Source organism: Oreochromis aureus, linkage group 5 (assembly GCF_013358895.1).
Source record: "Oreochromis aureus strain Israel breed Guangdong linkage group 5, ZZ_aureus, whole genome shotgun sequence".
NCBI lineage: Eukaryota > Metazoa > Chordata > Actinopteri > Cichliformes > Cichlidae > Oreochromis > Oreochromis aureus.
Window position 1 is genome coordinate 30833638 of NC_052946.1, and position 22215 is coordinate 30855852.

Below are 22215 nucleotides of genomic sequence, written 5' to 3' on the forward strand. Positions count from 1 at the left end.
ACTGTGCAAACTGGTCCCCACCACACACCGACACAACAAACCTCATCTACCACCTAATGAAGAATCATGTGAAAGAGTATTGTGAGAATTTACGAATGTGAAGCAAAAAAGAGCCATCAGGGGCTCGAAATAAAGCTCAGATTCAAATGTTAGAACAGGCTTCTCCCCGCAGCATGCCATATAATAAAAACTCATGAAGGTAATAGCAGCTATTACAACTTATATCTATAAATATAGGGTTTTGTGCATTGACCAAAACACTTGACTCTAGGTACACAAGGCCCAGCCAAAAACACTTAACATAAGTCAAGTTCCCTCGTTTATATTGCAAGTGTCGATCCAAAGTATTAGAGGAAATCTGCTACTTAGTATACTACGCTGCAATAACAGATATGTGGATGAAACAGTGCACCTTATCTTAGACTGGACATAATAAAAATGGGGATCAGTGAGGAAAAAGCAAGCAGCATTGTTCCTAATTAATATTTTGAGATTTAGAAAGAATGATTGCTGGCATGTCTATAAAAAAATAGCATTAATGGACAAAATCATAGGTTTACTTAAAAGTAACAAGCTATTTGGTTGAACTTGATTTAGAAATGAAAGACCATAAACACAGAAACCTTTCCAACTGACTATTGATGACCACTAGACCTTCCACACTAACATATCATAAAGCATTAATACCTTTAATGAAGCTCCTACATTAATCATATGGGGAAACCTGAATCCAATGACATCCAAAAGATGACATAATTTTGTTTTCAAAGCACCTTTTTTAAGCAATTCTATTTTACCACTGGGGACCTTTGCCACAACAAACCCTGAAAAAAATTGTATTAGATTTTATTAGTCCTGCACACCCACACAGGTGTTCTTAGTCATTCTGTTTGAAGCTGAGTAGAGCTACAGTTTGCTGGCAGTTTGTTAAAGTCACCAAACATCATACAGGTTGATTTTTTTTACTTAAAAACACAAAGATTAAACTTGTTCCACAAATGCGTGAAACGGGGGATTTTATTTCAGTCCGGCACAGTTTGTACAAACCCACAGTCCTGAGAAGGGGTTTAATTAGCCAATCTAAGTGAAAACACCTGGATGTGAGTACTATGAGAGTGAAGGGCCTTTAATGTTCCTAGCACTCTCATGGCGTGGAATATAAGGCATTCATGAGGTGTCAGAATAACCAGAAAAATGCATTACCACTAAAAGTCTTTGGGCTGTGTAACCCTTGGCTAGCAGTTTGCAGAGTTGTTGATATGATCGTAAATGAGGAAAGGATGTAAATGTTTTGTTAATATACAATAAGTTTCAATAAATTATGCACATTTAAATATCATAAAAGTGACTTGACTAAGTTACAAAAAGTATTTCAATTATTTACTAGCAGTAAGCCCCATAGCAAGCCAGGTAAGTGTCTTTAAATTAAAGCTTAACAGCACAGGAGGCACAGGGTCCAAAAGCTTCCACACTCAGAATGTCAAACCATCCAAAGAAGGTTAATTCATTTAAAATGAGATTTGTTTGCTCCAAATAGAAAAGCATAGGAATAGATAAACCAAGTATATTGTACAGACAGTAGTTTCAGTATTGCGAATTAGCTCTGCACCATATATACGAATATTGTGTTTGGACTAGAATAATGTAAGATATAAGGCCACGTCTGCTGATTCAAGGAACATGAGAAGGAAAACACTTTCAATTTGGATGGAAACATTGCCTCAGAGGAGAACTGATCATGACCTGTCAAACTTGCTGTGTACTGTTATAATAAACCAAAAACCTTGCCAATGTTCTCTGACAGGTTTCAAGAATAGACTTTCACACTCCAGTCTCACTGAGCCCTTTGAAATTTATATGTAATCCAATTCTAAGTCTTAACTGTGGTGCTTTTAATGGGTAAAAACAAAAAAGGAAGAAATATTTTTTGTTTATTCAATGTCATTTGATAGCTAAGGCTGTAGCACATGTTTAGTTCTGTCGTGTACTATTTTAATATTTGACACTTAAAATGTACCAAATGACATGACAAAACTTGTCATAATGAGAAGTACTTGTTTTGAAATAAAACTATACTTATAGCTGGTAGATAAAAGGTTTGAAAAAGGAAATTTACACTGGAGAAATAGCATTTTGTTGTGGCATTGTTTTTAACTCATATGCTGCATACACATAAGGAGAAATATGACATTTAAACAGTGTCCATTTGTTCTATTTATGCTATTGTCTACGGTCATGCTGCATAATAAAACCTCATTATTAGGTTTGTAAGTATTTGCTTGAGTGTTCCTGCTTTGGCCCAGTAATGTGGCTGCAACTTCAAACAGCTCCATTTGCTTTTTGATGAAACTCATTTAGTCTTTGTCGGTGCTACTGCCCGGGGCTTGTTGCAAAATGAGCTGTTGTCAGCTCTATTTTCAATGTCATATCATAGCAAGCCTGGTCTCAATAGGGACTCACAACTTACAAAGAAACCAACCGAATTGATTGAGCCAGCAATTAGTAACAGCTAGTAAATATGATCATTCATTGGCATTTAGTACTCTAAAGTATGGTGGTCTGTAACAATGTTTTCCACTTAGTCTTTGAAAGAAAAAAATGTTATTAATGCTTTAGTCTTGGAGAATGGGCCGAATAAGATATATTTACATAGACTTGAAATAAAACAAATTTTGTATTGACTGGCTTTTCAGGCTACAACATACACTTGTATTTTGTGTCTTCAACCCAGTCTTTGTCAAAACTGAGTTAACATAATATCCTTGATGAACACTGAAAGTACAGAGATGCTAAAGATACCAAATTTTAACAGCTGTCGTTCTACATTTGCTTATTTGCTTTCAGTAGTTATGGAGCTAAATGTTCCACTGGCATTCATACACAATGAATGTACAGGGAGTTTTTAGACCTGAAACAGCTTCTTTAGCAGCAGAGGCCAACACAGTGAAACTGCTGTGAGTGAACCTTAGCAATGAAGTTGAGGGCCAGAGAACTAAAACAATGATCTCAGCTCCATAAAGCTGAGCAGAACCGCAAACATAGGTTATGATTCTCTGTAAGTACATCAGCATGAGCGAAAAGCCTTTCACATTGTCACATTATTTTTACATTCATTGCCGCTGATACATTGTAATCATAAATCCATAACCTAATTTTAATGATTAGGTTATTTTAATGTGAATTCACTCCAATTTTTATGTTCTCAGGCATCAAAACTTATTTTTATGCTGCCAATAAGCACATACAGTTCCTCTTATGTCTAAGCAATACTTAGAATTACTATATCAGAGTGAAGACAAAAATGAGAGCTGCTAATTATGCTGCAAAGCAGCTACTGTAGACTTCAATAGCAAACAGGAGAGTTTACTAGCTTTTTTTAGCCATCAGAAATTATTTCATTTTATTTTGCTAGTTGCATTTTTGAATGGGAAAAAATAAACAACTGATTAAAAAATAATGAACCAACATCAAAAAGAAAGAGAGTAGAATAGCAGGTAAGAGGAAAAATCAGCATATAGTGAAGGATTCACTAATGCATTACATTTCCTTCTAAACCTAAACTTCCAAAAACAGTAAGTGCACCTATATGTTTACCACCATAACTAAAGATATGTCTAACACCACACAGCTGAAAACCTCAACTGTGTGCTTGCAGTAAACGAATATGATTGGCTTACATGTTTCCTGGTTCGGCTTTTATAAAGCAGATGATTAGCTCTCTCTGTGGCAGGATAACCTCCTTCCTTGATGTTAAAAGTTTCTCTGACATATTTCTGTTCAGTATTCTTTGAATCCCAATTCATTACATTACCATATCTCTATTTTACCCTACAATACAGAGTATGCACACATGTAATTATGCCTTTCCACTGTTCAGCGCCAACCACAGGTACGAGCACCATATGTCAGCTCAGCGTGGACTTCTTATCGCTGTGTAGAAGAACCTCATGAGCTTTTATAGACCATTCAATACAAAATGTCTTTTGTCCTAAACAGGCATGGCTTTGTATTTGCTTTGATAAATTGTTTGGCTCTCTTAAAGAAAAGAAAAAGTCCCTGTTGCTATGCAACATCCTTTTACATCCTTTCAGCATCCAGCATAATGTCTGATACATGATTCTGGCTTAGCATAGAAATTTGAAAGTGCTGAACTTCATCCAATATACTGTTGCAAGTCTTGTTATACTAGGCACTTTCATAAGGCTCCTACTGTTCCTTCATCTGGCTGACTATGTCCCCTTTTATTGGTTCTTTAATTGTCAAATTAGAACTGAGAAAATATGCAAATGTGGTCAACCAGTAATGTTAAACTTGTTTTTTCTTTTCTGTAAAAAGTAGACTATGCTAGTTTAAGTGTTTAGGTGATAGAAGCAGCTTACTTGCATGGCTGTATTAGAATATATATTACCCTATCAGACCTATCAGCAATACTAGGCAAGTGTGCTGCTATGTGTAGTGTATGTTCTGTACTTTACATTTATAAACTAGGTCCACCATGTTTTCATATATTGCACACATTTTACTCCTTGAAGTATCTCCAGTGTATGGAAGTTCATCCTTTTTAAAAACCTGTTTCTTCTCACCACTTTTTGGAGACACCCAACACACCAAATTCCCTACTGCAGCTTTGAGAGGGCTGAATATAATGGACCGCATGAGTTAAAAGTGTCACCCATTATGTTTCAAGATCTGTCTGCATCTGAAGCACTGAAGCAAGCTGGTGACATATCAATAATAGCTTCCCAGTGCCACTATTAGAACATCCTCAGAGCACAAGCAAGCACTGATTGAAAAGAAGAAAGATAATGACAGTTAATAAGAAGGAAAGCTGATTAAGCCATGGCCAGGATCTCTCTCGTTGCCTCTGTGCTCTTTCTCTCCCTGTTTCTCTTGCTTCTGCTCTCCCGTTGAATCATTCTGTCACTATGAAAATTACTGCCTTGTCCTTTTGACACTGCCATGATTAATTGCAGCAACATGAAGGTGTATATGGACCAATGCATTATTGTTACATTTTTGAAAAGGTTTTGAATTCATGATGTTGGTGAGGTGGGGGCATTTTGGCAGTGAACAGAGTGCAGGTGCTCTCATCATAGTCTATTCACAAGGGAATGCAAAACCCTTCTTATGCCACTCATTACTGTCTTGGCATTGTATATGGGCTTAGAATTGCATATCTCTTTTTTTCTGGGTTAATTCATTTTAGAATGAAGTAAGTGGTTTGTGTCTGGTTTCATTGTTTGCACATATTGAACTATGAAGTATTTTGGGATTTATAACAGAGCCATGATTGATAATCACTTTATTCCGTGCAATAGCACTGTAAGAGAATAATAGAGCCGCAATGCCAAAAGCACTCAAAAATCCTCTTTTACATGAGAGTGAACATTCCAGTCCAGGTCCTAGGGCAGCAAAATGCAAAATGTATGGCATAAGCCACTGTCATGACTACAGACTGTATAATGCACCTAATCTCGTACATGATACTACAGATGTACTTTTTATCTTTTCCCACAACAACATGTTTGGAAATCAACCCACCATAAAAGACAAGAAATTGCCTGTTGTGTGATAGTCTACTGACCAAATATATATTTTTGAATACTAAAAGTTTTGTTTTAGTATTCTGATGAACTAAAAGTTCATCAGAACGCATAATGTCTAAAAAGGTGATTCTTCTAAAGTCGTATCCGACAAGAGTGCCCATGTCACTTTGCGAAGTGTTATCATCTTTTGGAGGCATGCATCACAATGAGAGACATCCTCAGTGTTATTTTGGCTGCTTTATAATCACATGTAGAAAATTAATCAGTGTTTGCTCTCTCATTTGTACAGAATGAAAGAAGTGATGTGCTTTCCATTATCTCTGCCTGTCAAACAAGGAAATGTGGGAAATGGGATTTTTAGCAAATTAGTAGGTAGCTTAAAGAAAAACAGACCAAGACAGCAGCGATGGCAGATGTCTCCTTAATTGTGCATAGATTTTAGGATGAATTGGTTGGTTCAAATTAATATTTACAAGGACACAGGGTCCTGTTAGCTTATTTTGTTGCAGCACGAATCATGCAAGTAACCGTGTCCTTTGTCTGTTTCTCCTTGCGTTCAGTACATTCAGAAATGCCATGAGATTGATTTCAGTGAACAATTTACAAGATGTCAAATATTGGCTTTGGAAAACTTTATTCCACTCTTACAGATTATTGTAATCCTAAATCAAATTTGTTCAGCATATGATGTTTTACAAGTTAGCATTCTGAGCTTGAAATATTCAATAGTGTCTCACATATATTGGTATATGACAGAATGTTATTAATGCTCACACATTCTACTAATTTGCATTTAATATCCACAAAGTATGTCTCAGTAAATCAGGCACTAGTAATGCAGAAGTAGTATCAAGTGGAAAATGTCTCAAAATTGATGGTGGTAATACTGTTTAACACTGAAAAAAATATTGTCACAATAAAGATGACTAGTCTGTAATCATTTAGACAGCATAACAAATAATCTAAAAAAGACTTGTGTCACTCAACTCCTCTTCGAAGACTTTCATATCGAATATGTCTATTTATATCGCTGTCTAAAGTGTTTCCATATCCATGTCCCACTGTACATATGATCTGTTAATGGGAGAGGAAAGGAGCAGAACTGCAGAATAATGAAACAGAAATAGAACTTTAGTTTCTCCCTGCAGCTACATTTTATTCATGTCTTTGATGAAACATCCATTTATTCCTTTTCTTTTAACTAAACCAGACAGGTGACAAAAAAAATCTTTAGTCACAGCGAGATTACTATGAATCAGCAAACTGATGCTTGATATTTTGCTGGAAGTAACACCTCAATAATGTATTATTTCCAACGTGTTGAGAGCTGACGTAACACAGGGCTCAGTGCACCCTGTTAAGTCATTCAGACATTTAATCAATATTTCTTTTATGCCTATAAATGAACTTGTCTGTTAATGTTTACGGAAACAAATCAGTTATCTAGGCTTACTGAATTAATTCCCTATTATACCAATCTATAGCCAACACAGGTGTTATTGTGTACCCACACCATTTTGTCCAACAAAAGCTCGAGAACAGGTGCATAGATCTTTCTAATCCGCACTGCTCTCCCTCCACCTGCTGTGATAATTAATGAGGTGCTGCAGTACACATTGACAAAAGCTTCTTCTCTACGCAAGTTGTTGAGTAGCTGTAGGAATTAGCAGCAGATGCAATAGGGTCATTGTGGATAAGGTTGGTGTTTTCACTTCCCATTGTGCTATTGAATTTTAAGCTCTCACATGAGGTAGACTGGTAGAAAAATTTGGTGGAGGAAAAAGTGTCAATCACTACAACATCTGAAAGTAAGCAAACTTTGGAGAGAAAAATTTGCCTCATCTCTGTACTGTAGGTGTTGTGCAGGTAGATGGGGCCACTGACTAATTCAAGGTTGATTAGGTAAAGGAGTGGATAAAGAATGTTTCTTTCTTATCATTATTATTACTTTTTTGAGCAACATCTGCTGTGCATTAGAAAGTTTTATGAGTGAGCTATAAATACCACAAAAATTCCCTGCAGCACAACACAGCTCGTAATGATATTGTGTGTCCAGTAGCAGCAGGGCCCACAGAGGCAGCCTTGTCAATCATATTTTACAATTAACATTGATGTAACAGTGAATGTGACTCAGAAGGGTGTATCTGTTTAAAAGAAAATCTCTTGGTTTGTGAAATTTGAAATGCTTTACTTTTGTACTAATTACTATAGTGTTAGGAAGCACTTTATGTTACAGTTTGATTATAATGTCATATTAGAAAGGAAACAAGATGGAAGTAACAAATTATTGCTAAATTACCAAAGTAATATCCAAGTAACTGTCTTGTATCAACAGTGGTGCTGAGTAATATTACATGAATGTTTATTTAGCTGGCTAATAACAGGTCAGAAACTGGTGGTAATTAGGTGTAAATAACATATGCCTTTAAGTGGTAATAACATGACCCAGGACCGTTTCTTTTTAATTACATATTAATATCCTATTAAAGCAAACTTCAAACATCTGTGTTAGTTGCTGTGTATTTGTTTCACATTGGAATACACTGGTAATTTACAAATGACCTTTGCCCTAGTGTTGTCATGTTGGGGATGGAAAACATTAAGTGCTGTGCTGTCACTTTAAGTGTAAATCGTTCTTTTCCCTGGAAGAGTCATAAAATGTAAAGTTCCCTATTGCAAATATAGGCTGGCAAATTAGCCCAAAGAGACAGCATATACTGTCTCTGCACAAAAAACTTACATACTAAGCAATGAACTGTAGAACTACAAATAATACTTTGAAAAAACTAAATTCAAATGACCAAAGGTTCCCCAAAGAGCTGTGGATTAAAATTTCTGTTCATTAACAGCACAAAAACTACCACGGGCAGTAACTACACAACCTTGTTTCAATGCTAATATCTGGAGGTTATGTGCAGAAATGGGAGTATGAATTCTCTATTGAGAGATAAGGCAGCTGGAGAAATTATATGATGCATGAAATGCTAAGGAAACACTTGCAATATTCAGGGAAATCCCTGACTGCAGCACTAGCTACTGCAGAATGACATAGGAAATGAGACAATTCTCAAATTAAAACTCCATTATTCTATATGTTTAACAATTAAGAAAGGAAAGAAATAAGAATGTGGGTGGTGCTGTTATGATGATAAAACACAGAGAACAAAAACTGAATATTTTCCCATGCTATACTGAGTGTAATGGCTCTGTGGCAAAATAAAATTTACTGTGTGGGCTCTCTGTTCTTAATCTTTCCTGCCGATCTATTAATCCCACTGTATGCTGCTGTCCCAGCATGGAACAGCCAACAGACAGTGTAAGCAATAGGCTGTAACCATTCAGCTGCATTAAGCAGGTGAAAAGACAGATATTGCCCTCAGTAGCTGTTGACACCAAAATAGAACTAAAATGAGAATCAGTGTTGAAATTAATATGTCAATATTGTGTTTACCGCGCAGCTTGTTGTGATGCCTCCTAATGACCACATATTCTATTAGGGCAAAATTGAAGTCATGCATTGTTGTGTACTCTTCTGGTAAAGATAAAGTATCTAGTTAAATATGTCAATTTTTTTCATTCTTTTTTGCTCTTCTCTCCATCTGTTTTTCTCTTTCAACGCTTCTCTGTCTAAAGGTATACTTTAAGCGAGATGGTGAGCTGATAGAGGTGATCTCCTACACTCTACCGTCCGCCAACGACCAGGGGAGCAGCTCAGCAGGGGTGAGAGGAGCCAGGCCACTGATCAGCAGGGACCTTGATGACACTAAGTTACAGCGGTCCCTCTCCCTCTTGGATCCCGAAGGACGATCGCCCCGCTTGTACACAGAGAGCCCCCAACGTGTCCACACTCATGGACAACAGGCCTACGAACCCAGCCCTGCAACAGAGGTCATTCCAGAGACAGTAGTGAGCCGGGAGTTCCCCCGCTGGGTGCACAGCACAGACCCACTCTACTACTTTAGCCACACTCACATCCCCCAGAGTGATGGCTCTGTGGTGGTGCAGGCCCGACTTACTTGGACCCTCAACCCCCAGTTAGATAATGATGCCCTGTTCAGCTGCGAAGTGAAGCATCCAGCACTGTCCATGCCTATGCAGACAGAGGTCACTCTAGGTGAGTAGGATGCTGTCCAACTCATTGCTTTTGCATGCTGTATTCATTCCCACACAGACCATTCTGCTTTTCCACTTCCCAGCCACCCAAAAAACCGCAAGACATACACTCGTTTTACATTTCTTTTCTCTTTTAATCTCCCGCTGTCTCCTCGTATCCCATTGCTGCACTTGGAGACCAACTGGGCCTCCTTATGTCTTCGTTGCAAATGTACTCAGAACAACACTGATTTTCATTTGATGCTGCTTAATTGTGTTACAGCTGAACAGATTGCAAGTTTAACACTGAATGCAAAACTCACAGTGAATGACAGGGCAATTCATCGAGCTGTCTGTTGCTAGATTGAGTTAACTCAGGAGCGTTATTGAAAAAGTCAGCCTGAATTAGAGAAGTCAGATGAGAATTTAGACACACTGACCAACGTTATATTATAGGAAAGGCACTCACAGAGATGCTCCACTTCTTCGAACCTCAGTGAAAACCTCCTTTAAGCTCTTCAGTAATATGCTTTAGTGTGTCAGAGACATAGTGTCTTAATTTTGCCATTTCATCAGAAGGAGAAAAACACAGTGGCATTAGGATTATTATCGTTTGTTCATCTGCAAACGATCAAAGGAGATGGAATAGCTATACAAATACTGATTTCTGAGAACAGGAGTCGCACTTTATGGGAAAACTTAGCATTACGTTTTAATAGCATATGATCGAAGAGAGAGACACACATATTCTCACTTTAAAAATGTTGTTTTTGGGTTTTTTTATTCCAAAAACAAAGATGGCTTCCAGCATATCCAATTAACACTTCAAAGGCAGTACGTTGGCATCACACTCCTGGATAGAAGCCAGCAGTCATAACATGATAAACAGAGACAATATCTTCCATGAAAAGTTAGCAGTGTTTGAAAGGAAAAGAGGCTCTGAATGAGGAGGTTGGGGCTGGCTTACCATTGCAATGTCACATCCTCGCCTTTCATTTAATTTCATTTTCAGTGCTGGTGAGCAGCAATGGTTACAGCTGAGTTCATCTATAGGAAATGTTATTACGTTAAGTACTTAGAGAATGCATTTACAAATTAATTACTAACTTAAAAGTGGAAAATACAATGCATGAAGAAGATGATGTTTTCATGTCAAGATTTTTTTAGCTTTACAAATAGCCTACCTGATAATTAAGTAAATAAATAAATAAATAAAAACTAATTTATTTATTTATTGCTTAATGGGTTTGTCTTTTTTTCTTTTAAGTGCTGGACCAAACCTTCCAAAAGCAGTGATTCACCCAGAGACAAAAGTGTGAGGTTGTTGATGATGATTATTATGATTAAATCCAGGCTCCGTTTTTCTTTCTGTAGTAGAAGAAAGAAAAAGATTATTAGAATTGTTACTGTGAGAATAAAACTTCTATGGACCAGAATAAAAAATAGTTTTAAACAAAATGGTTTTGTAAAATCAATAACTTAGAATTGTTACTCACCTGTTAAAGTACAAGTTTGAAGGAAACAGAAAATTGCTAAAGTTATACTACTAAATCTGGGTATAGGCATTACTTTACTTATTAAATGCCTGTTTTGTTGCTTTTTCCTCTTCATTAAGGTGTTGGAAATCTCACTGTGAACACTGTGCAGATTGTTCCCTGCAAATTGGTATGGATACAGAGCAAAGAGATCTGAATAAATGACACTGATTGACTGATTAAAAATATTTTTTTCTTAAATATCTGGGACTCAGTGCAATGGGACTGTATTCAGTTCTAAAAAAATCTGATATCTTGTTAGTCAATATAACTGAAAGGTCTAGTATTGGGGGATCGGGCAGCATTGACTGAGGACATATATGGTACCTATAAAACAATTTTTAAATTAAAATTGTTCAAAATGTATTCATTTATAATATCTACATTGTATTTATAAACTAAATGACAGATCTGACATATGTAAATGGCATGTGTTGTTTGTTTGGTAAAGGAGAATTTACAGCAACTTTTATAGTTGGTATCATGAGTTTAAAGACCCACATACAAGTAACATACGATAAAGTTTTATGGAATAAAGGCTTTGATTGAATTTAAACCTGACAAAATCCTATGAAGAAAGCAGTAATGTACTTCTTCGAACTGTTCAAGTGTGCTATTAAGGGATATCTGTAAAGACACTTGTCATATATAATAAAAACCATAACAATGAATTTCTAGCTATATACAGCATATTGATACTTTCAGAGTCACTTTCTTTCACACTCCTCTGACTCCTTTAATGGTTAGGTAACACATTATTCCAGAGGAAAAAAAGTTTTACAAAAATTTAGTGGGGATTTTAGGTTTAGTTTTATTTCCTCACAACTTGTATGCCAAAAAGACCTTATGCCAGATTCCATATGTGTATGTGGGTAAATAGGTTGAATCTGCAGGGCATCAATTAGAGGAGATGGGACACTCCTTTCTGTTGAAGCTTTTGGATCAGTTTTCTGTCCAGATTGACAAGGGAAGTGTTCGTTTTAGGCAGAAATCATGTGCAGAAAAGCTCATGAAACAAGTGCAAAAGAAGTCAAACACTCAAAGTATATGGTGGATTAATAATTAGTTGTGGACTGATTTTTACTGATTTTTTTGTTGGTGAGTATTCCTCGCTGCAGCGTATGTATTGTAGTTGTGATTTGCTCAAGTTATTATAGAGCTGTTTTATCTGTTAGCACACTATTGAGGTTCTTTGACATTTGTTTTTGTTGTTTTTTTATTGTTTGTTTTTGGAGAACAATAGAGTTCTAACAAAATAATAGAGGTTTCACCTGTCGTTGGCACTGTATTTATATCAATTTGTTGATGGTTTTGAACTTTTAATGGAAATCATTGATATTGAGAAAAATATGAAATATTACCAGCCATATCCCCGAAGAGGATCTACTGTCTAACAAAGCCCTTTGGCCCTTATTTAAAAACCAATTGTTGCGACTGGCATTGTCACTTTTTCAAATGGGAATTTCTCATACCACAAAATCGTCTTTTAAAATGTAATAACTGTCACCCTCATCTCCCAAGTGAATAGAAATATAGTACATCACTTGCTAGAGGGAGACAGGCGGCATCAGTTGAAGGTATAATGGCATGAGCTGTCTTCGCAAGACAAAGTATTGCTGTAAGGATTCTAACAGCTCTTTGCCTTTTTCGCATGTTGATAATACAGATGACACAACCTGGGGGAAATGGGCCCTGTGAAACTCTTGCTAAATGTCAAAAGTGTTAATATTTTGACAAGCCTTTCTGTGCTGTGTTTGAAGTCATTAATTTAGCACTACCTTTGTTCTTTTAAAGAGATGGAAGAAGCATCAGTAGAAAAAATGAGAACAGAAAATGTGCGTTTGTTGATTGTAATTAGAGCATACTTGAAATTCAAAGCATTCACTGACCTGCTCAGAGCTTGATCCATCTTGGAATGGAATAGTATTTGGGGAAAAAAAGGTAATATGGTTGTGATTCACGTACAAAATTGTGTTGAATATTATTGCGAGACTAAATGGCACTACGTTTCTAGAGTATTTCAGTAACTCTAATTCAATGTGACTGTGTAAAACAGCTCACCTTAGGATTCTCATCACTTACATACCCAGTTCATTTATTATGCAGTTGTAACTGGATAATTGCACTCATACACACACCCTCTTGGTTCTCTCAGGTGTGTTTGGTCAGGAAATGAAAGGGAGATCTTTTCAGTGCTCATAAGTAATAAATCTTTCAGAGATTTAATATCGCCACAGGAGACAGAACGACAGTCTGACAATCGACCAATGTTGTATCACACTTCATGAATATTCATGATTGGCTCTGTGCTCAACATACAAATGAAAATGAATCTGGTGCTGGTCTTCACAAGTCTAAAAAAGTGACTCACCTTTATGAGATCATGACCATTTTATTCATGAACATCAGTTCATCCATGAACAGTGTATCCTAAAAATTAAAATAAGTTTTTGGCTTGGATTTATTTGAATATAATTAGACAAGAGATGGAAATGTCACCACACCCTACAGCAGTGAGAAGGGCTCCAGGAATTTAAACAGTCCACAATCTTTGCTGTGCCAGGCCCTGATCATTAGGTGCTCCGTTCAGGAACACATCTGTGATCTGTGTGTGCGTTTGCATGTCTGAATATTTATGAGGATTATGTGTGTGCATGTAATGTGTTGCAGTATGTCACTATGTTGTGACTTTGTTCAACTGCAACATAAAACCATGAATCATCGGTCCGTCTTATTTTACTGTTTTTGGCCACCTAGTGTGCAAGGTTAATCTAAGAAACACGTAGCATAGGGCCTGATTCATCATGATGGTACAATCTGGCAGTCAGGCCTCTAAATTCAGCTGCAAGCCTCTTCACCTTCTCTTTCTAAACCGAACCAGTCACCCGGCTAATACGGCAGGTTCCCTTCAATGGTTTAAGTCTGCTGTACAGCTGGGCAGACCTGTTGATGCCTTGTCTTGATATTAAAGCACACCTGATGCATGGTGTGCAGTTGTTTTTCTGGGGGGCATGTTTATTCTCTGACCTCTCTTAAAGTCATAACAGTTCTTTCTTTAAGAAGTTGGGCCTTAGGTGACATTAGGTCTCATGGGACCGTGGCTCATTTCTCCTGTGATGCCCTCACCTCAGAGAAGCTGTATCATGTCCATCACGCTGCATGCTGCCATAATCAAAGATGGTGACGTAGGACGCCAACTGTCACTGCTGGAGCAAATCCCAGAAATCGGCCATCATCTTCCCAGCCATATGCCTTGCGAGCTCTATGTGACGCCATGACACCAGTATTTAAAAATACCCCTCTGTTAGTGTGTAGGAGGTGGAAAGATAGTGCTTCACACTACCATGCCAAAACTAGCCTGTTAAATGCCATCCGTCTTCAGCGTGAGATGGAACACTCATGTCAAATTGCTCACATGATGTCTCCGGTTTGGATGCCAGGGCTAAGATGTGATTGTTTTGCCTGATTTTGATTTTTCTTTTTTAAGGTTGCTGTTGCCAAAATTTATTTTTGGAATTTGCACCCGTTTGCGCTGCTTGGGGTCTGAACAGATACATCAGCTTGTAGAGAATAACAAGTTTTGCTAATAACAACAATAAAAATAATGATGATGACGATGATGATATTAATAATATCGCTTTTCAGTCGCTTCTTTTGCAAATTTTCATGGAATTAAATTGCTTTTGTTTCTGCTTTATATAACATTCTCTAGGAGAGGATGTTATACATGGACAGTGCCACACGCACAAACCACAGTGTAATTTCTGAATCCATTAGTCTGATACAGGCTGGTAGTCATTGACTGCCTAAGAAAAGTCTGTGATTCATTAGTAACAGTGGACAGTTTGTTTCCAGATTAATAGCCAAAAAGTATAGGTCATTTGTCTGTTTATTTATTTATGCTTTAGCTGAGTTCATCAATGAAAACAAACACCCTGTGTGATTTATATTAAGAGTTGGAACCAAATTAAACAGAAGAACTCCTGGGTTGCATTGTACAGGCGTTACTGATAGGATGCCCTTAGCCTGAGTCTCATTGCATGTGATGCTCAGTCCATTTGTTTAACATATGGAACTGTGCAGCATCTGGAGCAGTTATCTTTAGGGGAGCTGTTAATCATCACAAATCGTGGAGAACCTGCTTATATTGTCCTAATGCAGCGTGCTGTGCAGTTTAGCTGCAATGAAATGACTTACCTTCATTTTTTTTTAATAGCATTATGCAAATCACTCATTTTATCTCAACACTACATGCGCAGGACAATCGCTGGCCCCTCACAATTCCATGATATTAGAATCTGGCTACTCCCTCTCCTACTTGCGCCCCATTGTTTTAGATGGTCCAAATGAAAGCCATCTGGGGGCTGCTGTCCGCACCAAGACAAGGGAATTAGCTCTGTGAGTGTCCCTTATCTCACTGCCTCCACACTCCACCCGTTGCACTCCCATTCTCCTCTAGTAATGAGTATCTACCCAATTTAGTTCCTTTTCTCTCCAAAGGGGAATAAATCCAGCACAGTTCTTTGGATGAAAGAACCTGAAGGTCCCTCGCCTCTCGGCCTGTGACCTTAATAGACAGGAAATTGTATTTGTATCCCTCCCTCTGCGACCAAACAGGTATCCAGCAGGATTTGCTCCCCATACTCAGTACAATGACCTTTGTCTCTCTGTCTTTTTTTCTTTTCAGCTGCTCCAAAGGGTCCTAAACTTTTGATGTCCCCCAGCAGGGCAAAGGTAGGGGACACAGTGCGCATCACTGTGCAAGGATTCCAGGTAGGATCGCCAGGGGTAAGTGCATGGGGTTTTAAGAAAATGAAAGTCTAATTAAGTCTGCAATAGGAGGAGAATGGTGCACATGTGCAGTGAAGCCTGTTTAGTTTACCTCTTTAGTGACCACTTTGCTGGGCACAGGCATATTTTCTTTAACCTATTTATTCAAGCATGTGCAATATTTATTTGGAAAAAAATGTATTTATATTTCAACATTTTGGATAAAGTTAGTAAAGTTAGTACGCCCGAAATGCCAAACATTGCAGCTTTTCAGACTGTTTGTTTTCAATAAATCCTCAAATGTAAAACTAAAACTAAAGAATTCAAATGAATAAATTCAAATGTACATGCTTATGTTAGGTTGGAAACTATGCTATCAGCTGTGATGCTGCTTTCAGACTTCCTGCTTTCTTTTCCAAAATGGGGCAGGTGTCTTTTGTGTGAATGGTCTCTGGGTGGTCCTGATATCTTTGACAGAAATGACACATTGAAGCCAGGCCTCTAGAGTCGGTCAAGTGAAGAAAATATGGCTAATCCTGATATAAAACAGCCTAATGGTGCACAGCACAGGTGCCCTTTGTTACTTTGCAGTCTATAGGAATCATACTTCAGATTTCAAATTTAATTTAATGAAATGGAATTTATGAAATTTTATGGAACAAAGTTAAAATTCCGCATTGTTGTTGTTCTCGGTTTAGTACACTGAGTTATTGAGTTCAAAGATTTATACATGTCTGCCCAGTGACCTTAAAATTATTTTAAAGCTTTTTTTTTGAACAGGGTTAAGATTGGTTATTATAAACAGGCTTGACTGTGGCACGCAGCCAGTTGGGCCCTTCGGCAGCGTAGGCATCAGTGCGTACAGATTGATCAGAAAGCAAATTTCCCTTATCCTTCCCCGGACCCTAGGCTTTAGGGTTTCACAATAGATAAGATTCTGTGCCAAGACTAATAATTTTGCTGCCCGCCTTTCTGATGAAATAAAATGTTCCTCTGGGGAATTTGTTATTGATGCTTCTTTTACAGAGGATTTTTTTTTCTGTTCCTTCTCATTGATGTTTTGTTAGTCAGTCTTGAATATTTTTTAATTATATTCGTATTATTATACAGCAGTATTCATTAAATCATTGTCCTAAAAACAAGTGCAACAAGTTCAAGTTCAAGACTGTACTGTCTTAAAACACAGTAGCGTTGTTCACATCTATAGTACAGTATAGACTGTGCTTGAAAAACTGTGGAAGAAGGGCAAACTGCAGTAGCTGAAAATGTTGTTTGTTTTGCTTCACTTGTGAATTTGCCAAATAAGCTAGCTCTTTCTGAGTTCATGGACCTCTGCAGTAAAACTGCTCTTGAGCAGAAACAACCAAACTGAAGGTTACTTTTTCAGCACAGTTAGTGATAGCACATACAGGACTTCAGTTCTACACTAACTTCATGCGGTATGTTTTTCTCAAAATGTGAGGTTATGTTGCTGACATTTCAAGACATCCCTCAGACCGGGGCTCCGGTCCTCTGCAGCCCTGGAGACTGGAGCTTGTTCTTTAGAAAACTTTCAAATTTGTCTTTTTTTTGTCATGTAATATTTCCTTAAGAGTTAGAGTGATACAAACGCCTATCTGTGAAAAACTGTTGTAAAGTGAAGCATGATTATTAATGCATGTTGTTAACTTGCCTTTGCATTAGGGGGAAATTGGAGCTTGTATTATTCATGTATACTTTGCTGTTAATCTCTTGGCTGACACTCACAGACTTTCTCTGTTCTTCCCTTTCAACACCATTCATCTGCATTTTTTTTCTTTTCTTTCCTATTTTTCTTTCCATCCCATTTGGGTGTTGATAGAATGAGGTTTTCCCTGAGCCACTCTTCACCTGGACAAGGGTGGGGGGCCGCCTGCTGGATGGGAGCACTCAGCGAGAGGGGAGGGAGCTGATTCTGGAGAGAGTGCCAGCTGAGCTTAACGGCTCCATGTATCGTTGCACAGCCCAGAATCCTCTGGGTTCCACAGATACGCACACTCGCCTCATAGTCTTCGGTATGTACGCTGAACTCTGCAACATACTCTGGTCCCATTCTGAAGCAGTTAAACTGAAATCACATTTAATTTTGATGAATTATTTAGGGGACAATAAATATGAAATAATGTTTGTCACAGTTTCATAGGCACACATTGTACACATTTAAATGTCAAAGAAAATTGCGTAATTCTACAAAATTCATTTTAATGTATCTATAATATCTTTGAAGAATATTTAAGAGATTTATGTGACCGCTTTTAGGTATAAATCATTAATGCTGCTGAGTGTGTGATTAATAAGAGATTGTAATTGCTTCCACAATGCATTCTTTTAAGGGCAGCACTTTTGAGAATAACTATTCTCTAGCAAGGGATTTAGTGACTGTTCCATTAATGGCATGTCCTCAGCTGTTCTCACTTAAACACCAAAACACAACTATGGTATCAAAGGCTCATGCTAAAATCAAAAGACTTTGTTGTTGGCAGTGTTAGAAAAGCACTTTGTTCGATGGCAAAGCCAAAGTAAAATGTTCATCAAAAACTAGAAGTACTTCATTTGCTGGTGTTGATGTGGGAGCTGGAATGCTTACAGGTTCTGTTATGTCTGTGTGCCCTGCTCCTCTGGCTCTGTTTGCACTGGACACTCATGGAAGAACTGGGATCTGCCTTTCTGAGAGTTCCAATGAAATGACTTCTGTTACAGCTAAATGTCACTTTGCACGAGTGCGTCGACAATTTAATCTGTCGGCCCCGTGTTGAAATATACCCCCTGACTCACTTTTCCTGAAGAGTCATATTGTAAATGATATCCAGAAATTAAATTGGTTTATTTGAATGACCTCATAGCTAAAAAGGCTACAGGAGAGTTGCAGCCAGAAGTAGGCAGACATTATTTGTCTTTAAGTCAGCTAAAATAATACCTTTTTAAATGTATGTTTAATGCTACCTGTAAAAACTAAGCACATCTTTCTTGATGACTGTCTATAATTTATCTGTAGAAGCAATGCTGCCAAACCTGCATGCATACCAGATGCAAAAAGAGGCTGGGTCATCTTTGAGTGGAGCTATTGTGAAGCATTCATGTAACAGAGACCTGTATTTGGAAGTGCGATAACTATAGATAGATACAGTCACTCCTCTTACGCAGTCCTTGTGTAAAGAGAATTTTTGACACTTGTATTATACAGATGTCAAGTTAAGCAAGAAAAACTGGGAGATTTTATGAAGTTCAGAAATGTGTAGTATGCACATGCATGGGTTTTAGCCCTGGAGTGCCCCTATTAACATAAATCAGCTTGACACCATTTTTGTACTTGAGCAACTCTGAAACAAAGAACATGTTATCCTCATTTCTTTCTATCTCTGCGCCTGAAACACTCCTTTGAACAGGGTTTAAGTGTGTCACAAATGTACAAATTACTGGGCAGGTCTAATAAGAAGCCACTTTAAGAGAAAAGTGCCACTTTAGGCGGGCGTTACCTTGAGAAGCGTTTTGGTAGGAAGTGCACTAATGTCTATTTAACACCCTGATGCATCCTCAGGTGTCATGGGCTATGTGCCTAGTATGGCCCATCTGTCTGCCTTCTCCTTGTAGATTGCCTTCACTCACTCTAAGGGGAAGTAAATGGTGATTAAGTGACCTTGGCACCATCCCCCATGGCCTTGAGATGAGACACCTGCCGGGGTAGGGGGGGTGAAGAGATAGAAGTACTTGGGGGCTCAGCTCACTTCACTAAATGTTCAGTATACATCATCAAGAATAATAGAGTATAATGATAGCTTGCTATAGAGACGCTCCGCCAATGACAAGCAGCGTTCACGTCTTGATGATGTACATTTCTAGCCACCCTCAGTGATAATATCCAGTCAGATTACTGTGAAGTGAGTCAGCAGAAATGAGAAACCCGGTAGGGACAAACACACAGGCAGACAACTGTACTTCACACACATGCAGAGACACGCAGACATGTATGCCTATGCAAATTTGCAGGGCAGGCAAACACAAGCGTGCATATGGAGAGTGCACACACTAATTTCTCTGGGCCTCTCAGAGGAGCTGCTATCTTAATGTGGTTGCAATGAAACAAGTAAAGTTTCACACTGTGCTTTATATGTGGCTTCCACCTGCTCATATACAACGTCTAACGTCCAAAAATAGCTCATAAAGTGGAATTAAAGGTTGTTGTCAATGCTGTGAAAACCCACTGCTCCCTTTTTTGCAATTACTTTATCCCTATGAGGTCTTTGAAACTACATGGTCAGAGAGGATTGTGGAGGGTAGACATCAATGCTGCTTATTAAAGATGTAGTAAGTTTCTCCAAACGTCTTTCTAAGACTGCCTAGCCACAGCTTTAGTTCATGGATCTCAGTGCTGCTAAAAATTTGTCTAGGTTGTTGTTTTGCAGTGCTGTGTTTTCCCAGGTACATTTGCAGCCCCAGCCATTCCAACTGGGGACCTGCCATTTAGCATGTGCTACAGGAACTTCATAGTTCAGTATCACTAAAAGCTACAGTTTTTGTCAGATATTACTGTGGGTTTTTTTCTCTTTTTTAAGTTGTTTTCCTTCTTTGTCCGCATATATTTCAGTTTTATACATTAACTGTGTCTACATTAATAGTTGATTGTTTCCCTGATCTTTCTTTTTTTTTGTCCTTTCAACAGAAAATCCAAGCATGATGAAAAACACACAGAATCTCAACAGTAAGTATTTCAACCACAGAGCCAACAAGCATTCAGTGTGTGTGTTTTTCAATATAATGCATTTCATAATTCTGGCTGTATCGTTTGATCATCGCATTTTCAGACATGCTGTATGTAATATGAGAACAAACTGTGACACTGCAGTCGGTTCAGTCAGAAAATGTGTGCAGAAATGTAGCACTGATCAAAGTACCAAATTCTTTAGCTGACTGCGGTTTCGACGTTCAGCGTATTGACAGGTGGATGTTTTTTGATTCTGTCCTGAATACTTTGCCCCAGATACACTGCATGAGAGTGATTCATTCAGGATTAATCTTTGCTGATGTTCAGTACCAGCAAGCAACAAACCCTTCCACTGACTAACCGTGCCTGTCACTTATGGCTAAGTGTGAGATTATCGGTGTTTCATATGTGCATTGGTGCCTCATTTGCGGCTTCTGAGATTATCATATGTAAAGATGAGGGATTGTCAGGAGAAGCCGCAGGGCTGTGACAACAACCTTTCCATCTTTCCTGTTTTCTTGCCACTCCCTCTCTCTTTCAGCTCTAATTTTTTTCTGTTTGTCTTTCAGTTCTATCTCCTTGGCTTTTGTACTCACTTTCTGTCTCCCAGTGCCAGTTTCTCTTAGTGCTTCATCCATTTTTGGGAGCACTTTTCCTTTTGTCACCACCTTATTTCCCTCTCTCTGCTTATTCTATTTTCCCTCCTCCATCATATTTATTTTTCCTGTTTTTTTCACTTGAGCCTAGCTCACAATCTCTGTTTTTGATGCAGATTTTCCATCACGTCGGCCTCATGTGGAGTGCAGATTATGCTGTAGTATAAGAAAACATTCAGAGCTGGTAAAAAGCCAGACTCCGGATTCTTGACTGGTGGGTTTCTGAATCATGACTCACCAAGACTCAAATAAGAGCATGATCATATAGAGGCAGAAATCAGGGTTTAGTTACAGAAATAGGGATAACTCAATTAAACATATGGAGACTCTTTCTTGTCTAATTTCCCCCCATGCTCCAAAAAGTGATGAAGTACAGCATGACACTATTTGTGGATTAGTTCACATAGGAGTGTATTTATTAGCTGTTGTAAATTGCAACTTCTCTTACTTTTAGATCCAAAAGGAATAAAGAACCTATATTATACTTTATATATATATATATATATATATATATATATATATATATATATATATATATATTTTTTTTTTTTTTTTTTTAATTTATTTATGTTTTTGCAAGGATTTGCTTTTGCTTAACTGGAAAACACATCTGAATGATATATTTGCCTGAAGTATAATCCTCAGTGCATGTGTGCACTGCCTATGTTTGTCCCAGTAAACAGTGGGAACAGCTTCCCAAGCAGATGGCATGCAGAGCTGTCTTTAAGCTTAACTTCCCTAGCCAGGCAAAATTTGAACAGCCTCGTAGTCCAGCATGCACTTTACTATTTTTTTCCTGTTTCCTATAAACCTTAATGTTTCTCCCACTATCCATTTTTGGTCACTCTTCATTTTGCCATTTGTTTTTCCCCTGTCTTCCCCTCCTGTTCCCTTCT

The 22215-nt window shown here is 37.9% G+C and overlaps 1 protein-coding gene across 2 annotated transcripts in view; it reads left to right on the forward strand.

Annotated features, from left to right (window-relative positions):
* The window catches only part of igsf21a (immunoglobin superfamily, member 21a), a 167464-nt gene that overhangs the window by 140264 nt on the left and 4985 nt on the right, over positions 1-22215 (forward strand). The window contains exons 7-10 of one of the 2 annotated variants that reach the window (XM_039611907.1): positions 9180-9660; positions 15861-15961; positions 17784-17976; positions 20622-20660. In XM_039611907.1, the coding sequence (XP_039467841.1) occupies positions 9180-9660; positions 15861-15961; positions 17784-17976; positions 20622-20660 (814 nt within the window). The remainder of the gene's footprint in view (positions 1-9179; positions 9661-15860; positions 15962-17783; positions 17977-20621; positions 20661-22215) is intronic. The other variant, XM_039611908.1, reaches the window with a different exon arrangement.